Source organism: Maniola jurtina, chromosome Z (assembly GCF_905333055.1).
Source record: "Maniola jurtina chromosome Z, ilManJurt1.1, whole genome shotgun sequence".
NCBI lineage: Eukaryota > Metazoa > Arthropoda > Insecta > Lepidoptera > Nymphalidae > Maniola > Maniola jurtina.
In genome coordinates, this window is record NC_060058.1 from 8,468,864 (window position 1) to 8,484,792 (window position 15,929).

The following is a 15,929-nucleotide window of genomic DNA, read 5'->3' on the forward strand; positions in this document are numbered from 1 at the left end:
ATTACATGTTAAAAAATATATTATCATAGGCAATGATTAATCTCTGATCATTATTTCCTTTTTAATACGGATCGATAGTACGCCAAAGATGTTTATTAAAAATGAAAGTAAACCGTAATCTCATGTGGTGTCTCATTCAGGAAAAGCTATTGTTATGTATATTAATCGTGCAGCTTATTTTTTGTGCAATCATTATGAATTTCCTTATGTTAAATCTTTGGTCCACTATCAATGTTTATTGGTATTTTGTATCATTATAATTTTAAATATTTTTATTTAAGGGACCAATATTGATTTTTTAATAAATGTGCCGTTAATTTATTTTTTGTTTTATTGCTTGATCTATCATTTAATACAATATTCAAGATAATATTAGGTATACAAGATTGAAAACTAAAACCCGAGCCCGACCACTATTTAGATACCGCCACGATGAATGTTGCATATATTTTCTTGACTGAAAATGAAAAAGACCACTTAAAAGCTGGGACACACCAAACGCGTATGCAGCACGTACCTATGCGTAGACGTAGCGCGTACCATGACGTTGTAATGTATGGAACTGTATGAGATATGGCATACAGCTTGCGTGACGTGAACGTTCGCGTAAACGTAATGCGTGCTGTCATGTCTATGCATTCACGCGCATCACTACGCGCGTGGTCACGTGTACCTACGTGCTTGGTGTGTATCGGCTGTAAGGGTTTTAGTTTTCAAATTGAATATCTGTAATGGGTTTTTGAACGAATCGATTTTAATAATTTAGCACGTGAACATAGTTAATTATTAGTTTTTGCTGTGCGTAAGATCATACACGTAAAATGGGTGATTAAATTTTAGTACCCTAATACGGCCACTGTAGTTTCGTAGGTATAGTGCGCGACAGGTCGAGGTGGCAATCAGTGTATGAGGCGGGGGGACGCCCCGCACACCCGCGCTAACCCGCACCGGGTTAGTGCGGACAGAGTGAGCTAGAGTGAGGGAATTCGCGGTTTGGTCCTGAATGTTTCATAATTAATTATCACCACTATATCGTACAAATTTAACAATTTCGACCATCAAAAAGAGTACAATTGTACCTACTTGGAATAAATGATTTTGACTTCGAATCAACGATATGTCAAATATATAGATAAGGCAGAGATAGTTTGCATCCCATGGACGAACATAGGCTACTTTTGTCCCGGAAAATCAGAGTTCCCACGGGATTTTCAAAAATTTAATCCACCTGGACTAAGTCGCGGACATCATATATTTGATGCAGAGGTAGCTTGCATACCAGGTACAGGCTAAGCTACACAGGCCAGGCATAGGCTTTTTATCCCAGAAAAAGAAAGAGTTCCCAAGAGATTTTGAAATTTTAAATTCACAGGAATGAAATCGCGGACATCATCTCATATAATTCAGATCTTCCTCGATGTTTAAAAATGGCAAACGATTGCGATATGTTAATAAATAGGTATGTACTATTAATACCTACTTAGTTTGATTTTTTTCAAAAATTCGTCTTATCATTGTTATGGTCATTGTTCTTCGACAATAGCCAACAGGTGTTGTCAAGTTTCTAAACAATCTAATGCACAAGAGTGTGTTCTCGTAAATGGACCGACTTACATTACTTCTTTTCCTAAGCTGTGTCAATGCGAGACTATTTTGCGAGAAAACAAAAGTGCCACTTGAAATGGGTAAGTGGCATCATCGTTTACAACATATGGATTCGGCCGTCGTCGAAAATCGCCCTGTTTCAATACATGAGGGGCAGATATATGTATATGAAAATACATTTCCTGGTTTTATAATTAATTATATTCATGTGGACAATGTCGCAATAAGATCGTGTGGTGCAAGTGCCACGATAAAGAAGGGCGGCGTTGGGACATCATCCGTGCTAATAGTGCTACACGCAGCTACCAACGAAGAGATTCGGTCGGTCGTCGATATATGGGGAACAAAAACCTTTGAAAGAACCACCAGAAAGATCTTCGTGGATGAAAATATTGGAAACTTAAAGTCTTTGTACCTTTTTAAAGAATTAAGAACAGTAAATCATAATAAAGGATATTAGTAAGGTACGTAGTACCTACCACCTAGTGGTTCGGTACCGTCTGGTCGGCGGGATTGTGCTTAACAACTCAGATAGGTATCTAGAATTTGAGAATATGTGGGTGGTTCGTTGCTAACGACAACCCTGACACCCATGCTTTTCCTATGAGCAACTTGACAATAATTCCGTAAAACCTAACATATCTCTAAAATTTGTGTTCATATTTTTTTTTTCATTTAGGCATAACGACAATATGAATTGATCTATCTAATTACCAACAGGGTAAAAGATTGAACAGTAACTTAGCAAGAGGTCTTAATCAAATTTCTTCCTAATTATCATCATTCATCATCATCAAATGTCCATAGTTGATCATCTTAGGCTCTCTTTAGTAAGCGCCACGGAACCCTGGCCGCGGCTAACTTTGTTTGCCGCCCTCTTTCCATCGTCGTGCTGGAGGGCGCCACTGTAACTTCAGCTTACTGGTGATTTGGTTGCTTCCACTCGACCAGGGTTTTTAAAGTGAAAAAACTGGCCAAGTGCGAGTCAGACTCGCGCTCTGAGGGTTCCGTACTCGGGTATTTTTTCCAACATTTTGCACGATAAATCAAAAACTATCAAAATATAAATAAATTAAAATCTGTTTTAGGATGTACAGGTAAAGCCCTTTCATATGATACCCCACTTAGTATTATTATCTTATTTTGAAAATTGAAACACATTTTAATTTTTTTTTAAATGATGTAACCACAAATTCGCGGTTTCAGATTTATTCCTGTACTTGAGCTATAAGACCTACTTACCTACCAAATTTCATGGTACTAGGTCAACGGGAAGTACCCTATAGGTTTCTTGACAGACATGACGGACGAACGGAAGGACAGACAGACAGACAACAAAGTGATCCTATAAGAGTTCCGTTTTTCCTTTTGAGGTACGGAACCCTAAAAAGTGACAATAAATTTAATGAACAGTAGAAGTTTCCGTGATGGTCCCATAAAAAATTCTGGATCCTACTCCTTAATCTTGATGCTGCAGGGTTACATAACTATGTCATCAAGACTCAAGAACAAGAAGTTTTCATAGTAAATTAATATTGTAGGCGCCAAGCAACGACTTCATGCTTGGACTCCAAGGACGACCTTTAGCGTACAGGAACACTGAAGGTCTATAAAATATTTTTTAAATTAAAAACGGATTAATAAAATTACGGAGTCACTTTATTTTTTATTACAATTTATTACCTAACAAAAATCAGATACAATCATGATACCTACGATATAATAATATTATACATCGTTTGTTTCAAATAAAATGGCTTAAATTACAACTAACAAAACAATATAGATACATAACCAAATTTTCTAACATTGCAGTTTTGTTATGCATTTGAAAATACACGATTGACTAGATTAAAAGAATTTTCTTAAACACTTTAGTGATTTTCATAAAGTTGCGACTGACACAAATACTTTTAAATATGTTATAACAAATAATACTGGTGTTAATTTGGTTTCAAATAATTAACAGGTCTAAAAATAACTAAAACTTACAATTTCCGGTGTGTGTTACTTATAATATAATATAATAATGATACTTATTATAATTATTATAATTATAATAATGATACTTTAGATTAAAAAGTGATTCTATAAAGGTTCCGTTTTTTCTGTTGAGGTACGGAACTCTAAAAACATATTAAATGGATGATACCTACTTAAAGACCTGTCAACTTAATTTATATAATATATTTAGTTTAGAGATTTTGTATAATCGATCTATATATAATAATACTAATTTACCTTTGAATACAGAATTTGTTATTGAATTATTATTAGTGTGCCCCATATACAGAAGCTTTCTAACGTTAGAATGGGATAAAATTGAAACTCTTTAAACTTTATGATATCTTATTGTACCATAGAATGTTTTGGAAAAAAAGACGACGGCCATTTTTAAGAGGGGTCTCTCCGTCACTCGCTTCATACAAACGTAGTTCCAATTTCATTTGAATATTAAGCAACCAAAGTCCATGAAATTTTGCAGACATATTCTAGAAACTAATATCTATGTCTGTGGTTTTCCAGATTTCTGTTAAAATACTTGGTTTCAAAGTTACACGGTCTTAAAAATTACTAATTAACTAATTATTAACATACAAATCTTTGAGCCCCTGTAATTTAAAAACTACATATTATTAGAAAACTCTAAAACACCACAGACATTAGTTTCTAGAATATGTCTGCAAAATTTCATGGACTTTGGTTGCTTAATATGCAAATGAAATTGGAACTACGATTGTATGAAGCGAGTGACGGAGAGAGCCCTGTTAAGGGTGACATTTCTTTTTCTCACAAATAACACAAAATATAATTTTTGTAGATACATAATTTGTAAATACATGTTTATAATGACTATATTTACATGTTTATGATAACTATGTCACTCGCTTCTCAATGCTATTCAATCACAACTTGCAGAACTTAACTAAATAATTATTTATTATCACACAGTCTCAAAACTATATCTGTTATAAAATAAGTATCTACTAAGCAAGCCTGTTTGTTATAGTATTCGATTACCTATATTTTTTATTGTCTTATATACACAAATATAAATATTCTAATAACAAAATATGGCACGTTGTACAACCTTGTTGAAAACTTATTTTGTGCCCCCAACTAAACATAGGTAATTGATATTCGTGTATTCTATGTGAAATTAATTTTATACATAAAATTCACGTTTTATCCAGATAGATCGCGACAGGTCGACAGGTCAGTTTAAGCGCGGGTGTGTGAGGTATCCCCACCCCGATGGCCATGTCTACCTGTCGTGAACTATAAGTGTTTTATTAACAAGGTTTCAGGTAAGTGTAAAATAGCATATTTGAAAAGCGTATTAAATGATCAAAATAATATTCCTAATATGGTACTATATAGGTTTTAAAGCTCAAACTAAATTTAACAGTAATAAGCAAAAGTAAATAAAAATATTTACAAAAAAAAAGAGAAGGAACGCCTGACTGGCCTTAATATTTTTCACTTTGACTTAGCATGAGAAAATAGCTTCTGTACAACAATTTATTAATTACCTACAAAAATATATAATTATACAGTGGGTTCCACGATAAAGTGCTACCCGAAACGGGATAAAACTAGACCATTTGACAATCAAAAATATTAAAAGTAATTCCAGTTTTGGAATTCTGGATGGATTCTTTTTGTGTTTTTCTTTTTGAAAGTTGTGTTATTTGTTAATTTAACAATTATTTTGATTCTGTATTAGATTATTATGGGGCTGATATAAAGGTAGTTACAAAAGCCCCTAAATATTTTTTTTTAAAGCAATTGTCATGCAATGCCATGTCATTGTAAAAATATTAAACTTGTACAAATTATTTTAGATCCAGCTTAGACCCTTAGATTTAGTCAGTGGCCCAAGAGAGAGAGGCGCGTCCTGCGGTTAGGGCAGCGCTAACGGTTAGGGAGTAGGGACAAACTTAATTACATACAACAAATAAATTTACATACAGCACGGAAAGTATGCGCCGCCCGCTAAGGAGCCTATTTAGACCATATCCTATTTCTCTGTTTCTTGTGATAACAGATAGTAGAAACAACCACTGTCACAGCCGATTTTTAGCGATAGCAAAAAATGGCAACCATTTACACTATGTAAAACAAGTATGATCTTGTTAAAGACCTTGGTCTAGACACAGTGTAAAATCTCGTAAAAACACTTTTGTGATGCTGTTTAACCAACATCTATGTGTTCAACAATGATGAAATGGATGATAACAATAATACAAGGGAGATTATAATTAAATTGATGATACATTATTTGGTTGTTTCAGTTATGTACAGATAAAAAAGTTTAGTCAACATTATAAAATTTTAATATAGCGCGTCCATTGATTTCCGAATTGCACAGTTTCCTCACCACTTCCTGCGCTTCTTCAACCGGGAATACTGAATGAGGTGGAGGTTCGATCTAAAAATAAGTACATTTTACCGAATATTAATATTTGCAATTTGCAAAGTTACTTGATGTAATTAGGATAATTAATTTGCACTAGTTCAATTTCAAGTATCTATCGACAGATCTATACGACAGACTGTGAACCAACTTGAGTGATTTTCCAGTTTGCACTTGTACTGTAAATAATGACTAACAAAATTACTTTAAATTCAAAACTAAATATGAAAAAATGGCCCAATGTTTAAAATTACATAAAAACTGTGTTCGATCGAATTGGAGTGCTCATTTTATGTAATAATGGTATGTGTGAACTCACAGGACGCAAGATACTTGTAGATTTTATCATCTAATAAATTTTGTATATACTCAAATTATAATTTTCTGGCTATAATAGTAGTGGTTCACCATTATCATTACGATCTACCCACCACAAGCCCACGACTGAGAACACTCCCTGATTGAGAAGGGTGAACCCTTCGATAAAATAGTTCACCACGCTGGCCAAGTGCGGATTGCTAGATTTCACACACCTTTGAAAACATTATGGAAGACTCTCAGGTATGCAGGTTTCTTCAGGAAGTTTTCCTTCAGGTGATATTTAATTGCTTAAAACACAATCCCAAATAGGAGGCCAATATCTTAACCACTATGACTACAGGATAATATATTTCGGAGAGTGTGCACAAGAACTCTTTGACCTGGTTCCTCCTTCACCTTTCTACCATCGTACTACCAAGCATCGTCAAGGTCTACATCCGTACGTAGTCGAAATTCCCCGAACACGTACGAAACGATTTGCTTCCTCTTTCCTAATTCGAACAGCTAGGATATGGAACGCTTTTCCGGCGTCAGTTTTCCCTTCCACCTATAATATGGGTACCTTCAAGTTAAGAGTGAATAGGCAACTTCTAGGCAAGCGCGCTCCATCTTAGGCTGCATCATCACTTGCTAGCAGGTCTGATTGCAGCCAAGCGCTAGTCTATATAATTAAAAAAAACATATCTACAGTGTACCTAATATATTATGAAATGATATTTAATAAAATAAAACATTGACACTACACACTACTACAATAAAGAGATGGTATATATGGTCTTGAAGTTTAGTTAGATAAGTAAGCATTCACTCTTATAACTTACCTCACCATTCGCCACTAGTTCGACTAACTCCTTGAGCTGTTCTATAGTTCCATTTGGAACCACCACTATATTCACATTCATATCTTCAGCCTTCTTTGCAAACTTGGGCAGTAGCTTCTCCCCTATGTCTTCAGTTACAAGTACCATGCCACCCTAAAGAAAAAATTCAAATTGAATATATGAAAGTTAATTATAAAGTGGGTTAATTAGCAAGAGCTGGAACGTTCGTAGTACTCACGCAAACGCAATTTTACTATACCATATACTTAAAAAAAAACTATGTATATTATTTTAACGAGGTTACATCCTGACCTATTTGGTGCCCAAAACTTTTGAGATCAATATCATTCTATGCTATAAATAATGTATCTCTGTAAACACAATTGTCTTGTCATTTCAAACGACAATGCTAAGCACAACTGGGAAGCTGGATTGAGTCAGCTAGTATCAACCATCAACTAAAGCTGTGTTGATTCAGTTAGAGGATTCTCTGACCAAGTATACTTGGATAGGTACGCGGACGCTACTCGTATGAGTATCTTGGCAACTAGCAACCCAAGCGCACATCGCCCGATCATGAGCGTAATGTAAAGTAAAGATGTATGTATAGTTAATCCCTATCGGTGCACTCAGTCTGAGCGTCGTCGTACTGTGTCAACGCAGCTTAATTAGTATTTCCAACTTACTGGAGCAAGGCATTGCAGGGAGCGGTGCAGCGATCGCGAAGTAGTTCCGAAGTTAAGGACGACGTCGACTGGACCGCCGCATGCATCTATCGTTCGCTCTATCAGTTGCCGTTCGTAGAGGTCTTCGGACCATTGCACTACTTTGATCCTTATAATAAAAGTAAACAAATAAGTGCATAAAAGTCAATTTTTGAAAGTCTGGCCAATATTAGAAAAAATACAAACGACACAAAAGGATGCTATATATTCGACCCTTATATTTTATGTAATATGTATATTGTATATGTCTGCAATTTGTCATTTTTTTAAACTGATTGAAAACCTCATAATAGTTTAAAATGTCTGTTTAAAAATGATTTGTATTCAAAATTAAAGCATAGGTCTGTGAAATGGTTACAAGTTTCTATTACTGAGAAAAATTTAACTTTACACTCTATCAAATTTATTTCTAAAATGTCTGTGACACACAGATGTACCATAAGATGGACTGGGCAGGAGGACTTTCCTGTTATACTATGGAACCTTAAAGCCAACAAAATGAAAACTTACTCTTCATTCTCCTTGGCAAGAACGAATCCTTCGTCTTTCAAAGACGCAACCGAAATATGAATGCGATCATGGTATGGAAGTTGTCCAAAATAGTGTGTAGCAATACGAAGTGCCCAAAGCGCTAATCCACCAGTCCCCACAATTAGCATTGTCACCCTATCCTTCCTGTTGGTTCCCTCCAGGATACTGTTTAGGCATTCAGTCGCTGTGCAAACTGTGTTGGTAGCAAGTAAAGCCCCAGTAGGCAGCATGGCTGCAATACTCAGTGGTAACTCAGCCGGCACCGGCACCAAACATTTGAAATCTGGTACTACAATATAATCAGCATATCCATGAGGTACACCTTCATAGGGATACAAGACTATTCTGGTGCCTACTGTTATGCCATCCGTACACTCCGCAGCACTCCCTATAGCATCTACTATACCAGCAACTTCGTAACCAGGGAATAACGCCCCATCTCTTAAACCAATATATTGTGCAGGTGCAGAATTGTGCATTCCAAAGCTTTCCATTTCTCCTGTTAAACTTCCAATTGATGAAACAGATGATGTGCTGCAAACTGATGCAGAGCGAGTTCGACTAACCCTATAGCAGGCACCAGCATAAGCAACTCTGATCCTTGCTCCATACAGTGGAACATCTGGCACAGGTACATCAAAACTGAATACACATTCTTTTAAAGTGGGTCCAGGTGACTCAATAGAAACTTGTCTGCACAGCTTACTCATTTTTTCTATTCAGTCTGAAAACATTAAGAAAGACAAGCTTAAAAAGTAACAGTAATTTACTAAAATGTTATGAAAAGGAGGCTTTTTAATAATAATAATAATATTCAAATGAGAAATATTTGGTTGGTATCTCATGTATTAAAATAAATATAGTCTTCTTAAAGTGTAACAGTACTATACTCTATAATAATTATTATAGTTAATTTTAGCTGTATACCTACTGCTTTTAGGCAGCTGAATAATTTTATGATAGGGAAAATAGATATCAACCCAATTCATATAAATAGATGCGAAACAAATAGATGGTGTGCCTACCCAACAACACTTTAATAACAACACACTTCGGAGTAAACAAGGACAATGAACGAATAATGACCAAGAGGCAAGAGCCATCACGCACTCGACGAGTGAAAAACAAAAGAACACAAAAATTATAATTAACACTGTAATGACCTTACTTGGCTTGAAGGTCATATCAAATATATTAAAAAACAGAAGGATAACCACACAGTAAAATTAAAATAACACTTTGAAATTATCCCTCTGATAATTATTAGGTATTACATAAAATTGTTTAAAATATACTGAATTGTAAGTTTGGATTGCAAAACAAAACTTGAACAGTTTGCTGCACACCTAATTTGCCTTGTACCATTATCCTTTGATAATTAAGATTAATAGGAATTAGGATACTATATATTAATTAAGTACTTACAGTATCCAGATTTTACTAATTTATATAATTTCTCAAGCAGGCGAAACTTCAGATAGAATACAGGGGGGGTGTCACTCTCATATTAGCTTGTTTTTAGGATGCTAATTGCTACTAGCGCCATCTTACAGACAGCAGAAATATGTAAGTTATTTTCTGTATGATCGCTCAATAGATGGCGCTAATCAATCTGTAGTTTGTGCCATGTTTGTACTTTGTGGTCTGTCACACTTCAAATGTGTATTGTTTGGAACATGGACGTATTGTTTGGAAGTTGTTTGCTTTTCAATTTCAAAACTTTTGCGTAACTGATGCGTAAATGAGATAAACGTCCATGATGGATAAAACTTTATTCGATTTTCAACATTGACATATTCAAGATATTCCATAAACATGACTAGATTTTATTTGCTGGCAGCCTTTGTGCTACAACCGTGTCCCCCTGTCTAGTTTACTCAAGTGCCAAGAGAGCCTTGTCGGACTGTAGGACTGAAAGTTAGCCAGATTTCTGTCTATTTTCCAAATATTTTCATCGGAATTATACCTATTACAAATCACGTCATGCATTGTCAGATGCATTGTCTTGGCAACTACATGCCAGAGACCCTGAAAGTTTTTAAAAGGTGAAGGGTATCTGGCAGGGGTACGGTACGATTTAAATATCTACGACTTTTTATTACGTTTAATTTGATATTCTCCTCCTGATATTACAAAATATAGGTGCCTAACTACCATATAACTAATACGCTAAACTTTATAGATGGAATGGCATCCTAAAACCCCCCACTACTATATTGAAGTTACCCGTGTCTCAAAGAGTAAATGTATATTAATGTCACTGCAAAATTATTGTAAATACGGTTAGATTATAATCTATCTCGCGAGATTGTGAACTGTCGATAGATTGTGAACCTCTTTTCTTTGAGATCATTTGAGACATAGAGATAGTATAAACGTCCATGATTTGAGATCTTGTATATTATGTCGCAGCGAAAGTGAAAATGAAACACCTGATAATATTAAGATAATAATATTACTCAATAGAACATAACTAAGTGCGATTACCTCATTCGATGTAATCATAAAACCCCTGCGGCCGGCACTTAGGTTCTGTTGGGCAATATTATCACTATCAATCATTATTAATGTTTCACTAGACTAGAATCGAAATCTGATCATTCCGACCTCTTGCAGTCTTATCTATCTAATTGAGTTGTTTTTAAGCTCCCAATTTATACCATTTCGCTGCGTATCGGTCTCAAAATAAAGAGGTTCACAATCTTTCGACAGTTCACAATCTCGTGAGATAGATTATAATCGAACCGCATTTACAACTATTTATTCTTCTTTCTTTTCTTGTTTGGTGGCTTTTCCCTTCAAAACGCATAAATCGTTTGCGTTTTATAATTATTTCACGCTGACATTGTTTATTTTATTGTTATATTATAAGCGCGTCTACTGTTATCATCATCATCACAGATCATCATCAACCGACGAACCTTACTTCCACATGCCACGGTCTTGCGCGGCCTGAATCCAGTTTGAACCCCCGACCCAAAAAGAGGGGTGTTAAAAGTTTGACGTGTGTATCTGTCTGTGGCATCGTAGCTCCTAAACTAATGAACCGATTTTAATTTAGTTTTTTTTTGTTCAAAAGGTGGCTTGATCGAGAGTGTTCTCAGCTATAATCCAAAAAAATCGGTTCAGCCGTTTGAAAGTTATCAGCTCTTTTCTAGTTACTGTAACCTTCACTTGTCAAGAGTGTTATAAATTTTTAGTTTACACTAATTGTCTCTATTTATATAATTTATTTACTTCAATATTTACTTATTGTATTTGTAGTAAGTCTTGAATAAGTCTATTGTTGCCTAAGTAAGTTTGAATGTGTTATAAATTCACGTTTTTCTCAGTGCTTTTGAAATCGGTTCACATTTAAAAAAAAAGTTTTTTTACTTTATGAATTTTAAACAATGTATTTCACTGCCTCTAACTTCTATATATTTAATGTTTGATTTGAATACTGAAAAAAGGCTTTAAAAGAAGCTCGGAGGATTAAAATTGAAATTGTGAAATAGCAACACTTGATGGCGTGGGTTCCTGCAGTCATTGTTAGTGATTTTTATTAGCGTGGGTTGGTTGATTATTTTGGGATAATCTAGTGCTTAATGGGTGAGTATTATAAGTTTCTATCGATATTATACATATTTTTATAATAACAGTCTAATTCGGTTGGCCAAGACGTAAATCAAAACAAGATACGATTGCTTGAAGATAGCGTTATTTTTTTCTTACAATTTTTAGTCTAAGTTTGGTGGATGCGTGATTCTGATTAATCATCTAATTTCAAAATTAGTGCGAATATTTAAATGAAAATGATAAGCTTGTGTAACGTTTTCGCGTACGACTCGGTAACTGCTATGGCGTTTATCATCAAGAAGTTTGTTATTCTATGGTTCAATGTGGATTATGGAAAATATCCTGCACATATTGAAGTCGAATAGTGCTGCTTTTTGATCTTTTCATTTGTCCAATTGGATTACTGGGCAGTGGACACTGATACTTGCGGTTTAGACTTCAAGTTAAGTCTTCCAATTCAACCCACATGTATTATACTAAAAGAATAACTACCAGTATCCAGTATAAATACTGATCAGAAGGTATGTGTTAACTAATAAACTGACAGCAATAAACATACTTATTGTCATCTTTAATGCTTTAGAGCACCTTAAGTCTGATATGTCCATACAACAAATGTCATTAAACAGTCACATCAGTATACAATCATTTGTATTATTTTTGTTTATTATATAGATGTATCACACTAATATTATAAAGGCGAAAGTTGTAATTATGTGTGTGCTGTGTGTATGTTTATTTCTCTTTCAAGCAAAACTACTGGATGGATTTTGTTGAAATTTGGAATTTTGAATGGATGGATTATATCTTGGAATTTGGAATGGATGGATTATATCTTGGACTAACACATAAGCTACTTTTTAGCCCTTAAAATCTATGGTCTCTATGGGATTTTTAAACATATCCACGTAGATGAAGTCATGGGCATTATTTGGTTTTATATGACTTAACATTAAATTAAGAAATGCATATAATATTATAATTTATAACATTTCATATCAATGCTTTGTATATAGACATTCAATCAACTATATTTTACCCACACTTTGCCATCCCCAACAGTTAATAAACACTAATTTAAAATAAATTCATATATTTACATGTTATTCATTATTATAGTAAGTATTGTCACTTTGTAAAAATTGATAAAAATAGTTGTTTATCTAAAACCGTAAGTTCAGTTTGATAAATGATAAATGATGAAAAAATTAATCACATGCATTAGAACAAAACAATAGAAAATCATATGATTTTTGTTAAGACAGCAACTCTCCCTTTTTAATTGATTTATTGAATAATATGTGTATGCTGAGTGTGGTTGAAAAGAAGTGAGCTGACAAAGTAAAATCACTCTGACTGAATGTTTTAATCACTACTCATAAAATTATAAACGTGAAAGTATCTTTGGTTGGTTTGTTCTTCAATCACGCTGCAACTGAGTAACAGTTCGACGTGATTTTTGCATGAATATGTATAAAGACCTAGAGAGTGACATAGGCTACTTTTTATACTGGAGAATTGCGAAGGTCTTTTATTGCAATGCCTGAAATAGCAGCAAAAGTAACTAAATATAACATATATAGTAACAATTAAATATCAAGTCATACTTACATATATACATTCATCTATCATTCTATATATCTATTTAATAAATAAATGATTTATCAGATGACAACATTTTTGATTTAAAACAGACAACTTGGTACTATTACAGAATACTTAATAGTATCATTCAGGTAGCTTATAACACTTTGATAAAGATGGCGGCAACGAAACATCTGTTATGTGTGGCGGCCATATTACCACAGGGCATATTAGGCTATGTGCAGTAATATTTTTATCACCTAAGTGTGGTAGAAATCTGAGTAAATTGTAAATAAAATAAAAATAATATGCTAATATACATTTTCTGTATGGTAAATTGTTATTTATTGAATTTTGTCTCTTATTCTTAATTACTGCAAGTGCGAATTTTTTTATTTTTTTTTTGGATTATCAAGGCCCAATTTTTCAATCACTAAAAATCTTGAATATCTTTAAATAAAAATTTCCAAGTGCATCTCATGTCATTTCTAATGGTGGTCAGAACACTCCTTGTGTTCTAACCACTATTAAAAACAAATTAATGAAATTATGCCGATTTTTTTCTTCAAGTGATCTAGTATCAATACAAGTTTAGTATTTAAAAACCCGCTAAGTGCGAGTCAGACTCACATACCAAAGGTTCTGTACTCGGGTATTTTTATTCTACATTTTGCATGATAGATATACCAAAAACTATTATGCAAAAAAAATATAAAAATCTGTGCGAGTCAGTCCAAAAGCGAAAAAGTGTGTGTGGCACTGAGTGTCCGACTGGCACTTGGCCGGTTTTTTGATTTAAACCTCCATACTTAAAATGAGATGCATAAAACACCACTCAAGTGCAAGTTGGACTCTAATAAGAAGGGTTTGGTGCCATTGTGCAAGAACTAACACTAATTTAATTTAATAAGAATGTACTGCTTTTTAAAATGTATTTTCATATAAAATGTTTGACTTGCTGACCATCCTAAAACCTATAGGGCATTACTACCTGTTGACTTGAAAATTGGCAAAAATAAATTATCAATATTATAGAACTTTAATTTTAATATATAATATGTAATTGTTTATTATCCCAAATAAATAAAAAAAACTTAGTTTGACTTTTAATTTACCTTTAGTTTTCAAATTAAAATTAAAATAAACTATATTTATATTTCAGAAAAATAGTATAAAGGAGGTGAACTGAAGGAGATTCTGAAATCAAAACTGCAAAGTGTAGAAGATTTTGCACATAGGTAAGTAATGACAATATCATTTTACTTAAATATTGTTAACTAACCTGTGACTTCGTCCAAAGGATATCAATCTTTAAATTAAATAATTTTTTACTTTTTAGTGTTTGTGGTTATTGAAGTATTAAAATAGGCTATACCTTGTTAAAAACCTACTGTTTATTAAGCTATTACACTGATCGCGAGCAATTTACTCTTATCCATTGAGGAGTTCTGTTCTCCATCTCCGAAGATATTCATCAGATTTTCACCAAATCTATATGGGATCACTTGGGAAGTATACCCTTTCAAACAAAACAAAAATTTCCAAATTAGTCCAGGCGTCTTCGAGTAATGGGGGGACACATTTAAAAAAAAAAAAAGATTTCGACGAATTCAGAACCTCCTCCTTTTGTTTTTTTATTTATTTATTTATTATTAACATTAACCTTATAACTATTTACATTTTATATTCCTAAAGTTTATTTTAAAGTTACTTAAAGTTTAGTTTTATTTTGTTGAAGTCGGTTAAAAAGAATTAATATTTTTATTAGTAAGCAGAAAGTACTGTTACTTGTTACTTCGGTAACAAAATATAACAATGACTGAATTTCAGGTTATAATGTCGCAACAATACAGCTTACGGTGGAACAACCACCAACCTAACTTTATATCCATGTTTGGCAATCTACTGGTCTCAAAGAATCTGGTCGACGTCACCCTTGCCGCCGAAGGACAGCACCTAGTAGCACACAAAGTTGTATTATCGGCTTGCAGCACATATTTCCACGTGAGTCTTAAAATTCATTTAATAACCCCTGCCCCAAAAAGAGGGGAGTTATTAATTTGACGTGTGTATCTGTGTATCTGTCTTGTGGCATCGTAGCTCCTAAACTAATGAACTGATTTTAATTTAGTTTTTTTTTTGTTCAAAAGGTGGCTTTGATCAAGAGTGTTCTTAGCTATAATCCAAGAAAATCGGTTCAGCCGTTTGAAAGTTATCAGCTGTTTTCTAGTTACTGTAACCTTCACTTGTCGGGGGTGTTATAAATTTTTAATTTACATTTGTAAATTATTTATAATATCTTGATCACATCTATTTATTACTTATTATATATAGCCCATAGTTATATTAGTACCTAGAATTATAAAT

The 15,929-nt window shown here is 33.7% G+C and overlaps 3 protein-coding genes across 10 annotated transcripts in view; 2 read left to right on the top strand and 1 right to left on the bottom strand.

Annotated features, from left to right (window-relative positions):
* The first annotated feature begins 1,558 nt into the window (after nt 1-1,558).
* LOC123880203 lies at nt 1,559-15,923 on the top strand. 3 transcript variants are annotated; one of them, XM_045928196.1, is made up of 2 exons: nt 1,559-2,073; nt 15,913-15,923. In XM_045928196.1, exon 1 carries the CDS (start codon nt 1,601-1,603, stop codon nt 2,063-2,065), a length of 465 nt encoding a protein of 154 aa, XP_045784152.1. In that variant the 5' UTR covers nt 1,559-1,600; the 3' UTR covers nt 2,066-2,073; nt 15,913-15,923. The 3 variants fall into 3 exon arrangements, with proteins under 3 accessions (XP_045784152.1, XP_045784150.1, XP_045784151.1); XM_045928194.1 differs by lacking the exon at nt 15,913-15,923 and adding an exon at nt 3,083-3,533 and having other exon boundaries at nt 1,559-2,069; XM_045928195.1 differs by lacking the exon at nt 15,913-15,923 and adding an exon at nt 3,147-3,533 and having other exon boundaries at nt 1,559-2,069.
* Nucleotides 4,283-10,072, bottom strand: LOC123880185 (zinc-type alcohol dehydrogenase-like protein C1773.06c). 3 transcript variants are annotated; one of them, XM_045928164.1, is made up of 5 exons: nt 9,842-10,072; nt 8,400-9,144; nt 7,851-7,998; nt 7,165-7,317; nt 4,283-6,037 (listed from the first exon to the last, which is right to left on the bottom strand). In XM_045928164.1, the coding sequence occupies exons 2-5, from the start codon at nt 9,128-9,130 to the stop codon at nt 5,921-5,923; spliced, it is 1,149 nt and encodes a 382-aa protein (XP_045784120.1). In that variant the 5' UTR covers nt 9,131-9,144; nt 9,842-10,072; the 3' UTR covers nt 4,283-5,920. The 3 variants fall into 3 exon arrangements, with proteins under 3 accessions (XP_045784120.1, XP_045784121.1, XP_045784119.1); XM_045928165.1 differs by lacking the exon at nt 9,842-10,072 and adding an exon at nt 9,446-9,556; XM_045928163.1 differs by having other exon boundaries at nt 4,284-6,037; nt 9,846-10,072.
* LOC123880182 (protein bric-a-brac 2-like) overlaps nt 11,908-15,929 on the top strand; it is a 31,676-nt gene continuing 27,654 nt past the window's right edge. For 2 of the 4 annotated variants that reach the window (XM_045928160.1, XM_045928156.1), the window contains exons 1-3: nt 11,908-12,011; nt 14,725-14,800; nt 15,393-15,566. In XM_045928160.1, the coding sequence (XP_045784116.1) occupies nt 15,399-15,566 (168 nt within the window). In that variant the 5' untranslated portion in view covers nt 11,908-12,011; nt 14,725-14,800; nt 15,393-15,398. Of the gene's footprint in view, nt 12,012-12,474; nt 12,500-14,716; nt 14,801-15,392; nt 15,567-15,929 lie in introns of those variants that run through there. The other 2 variants (XM_045928157.1, XM_045928159.1) reach the window with 2 other exon arrangements.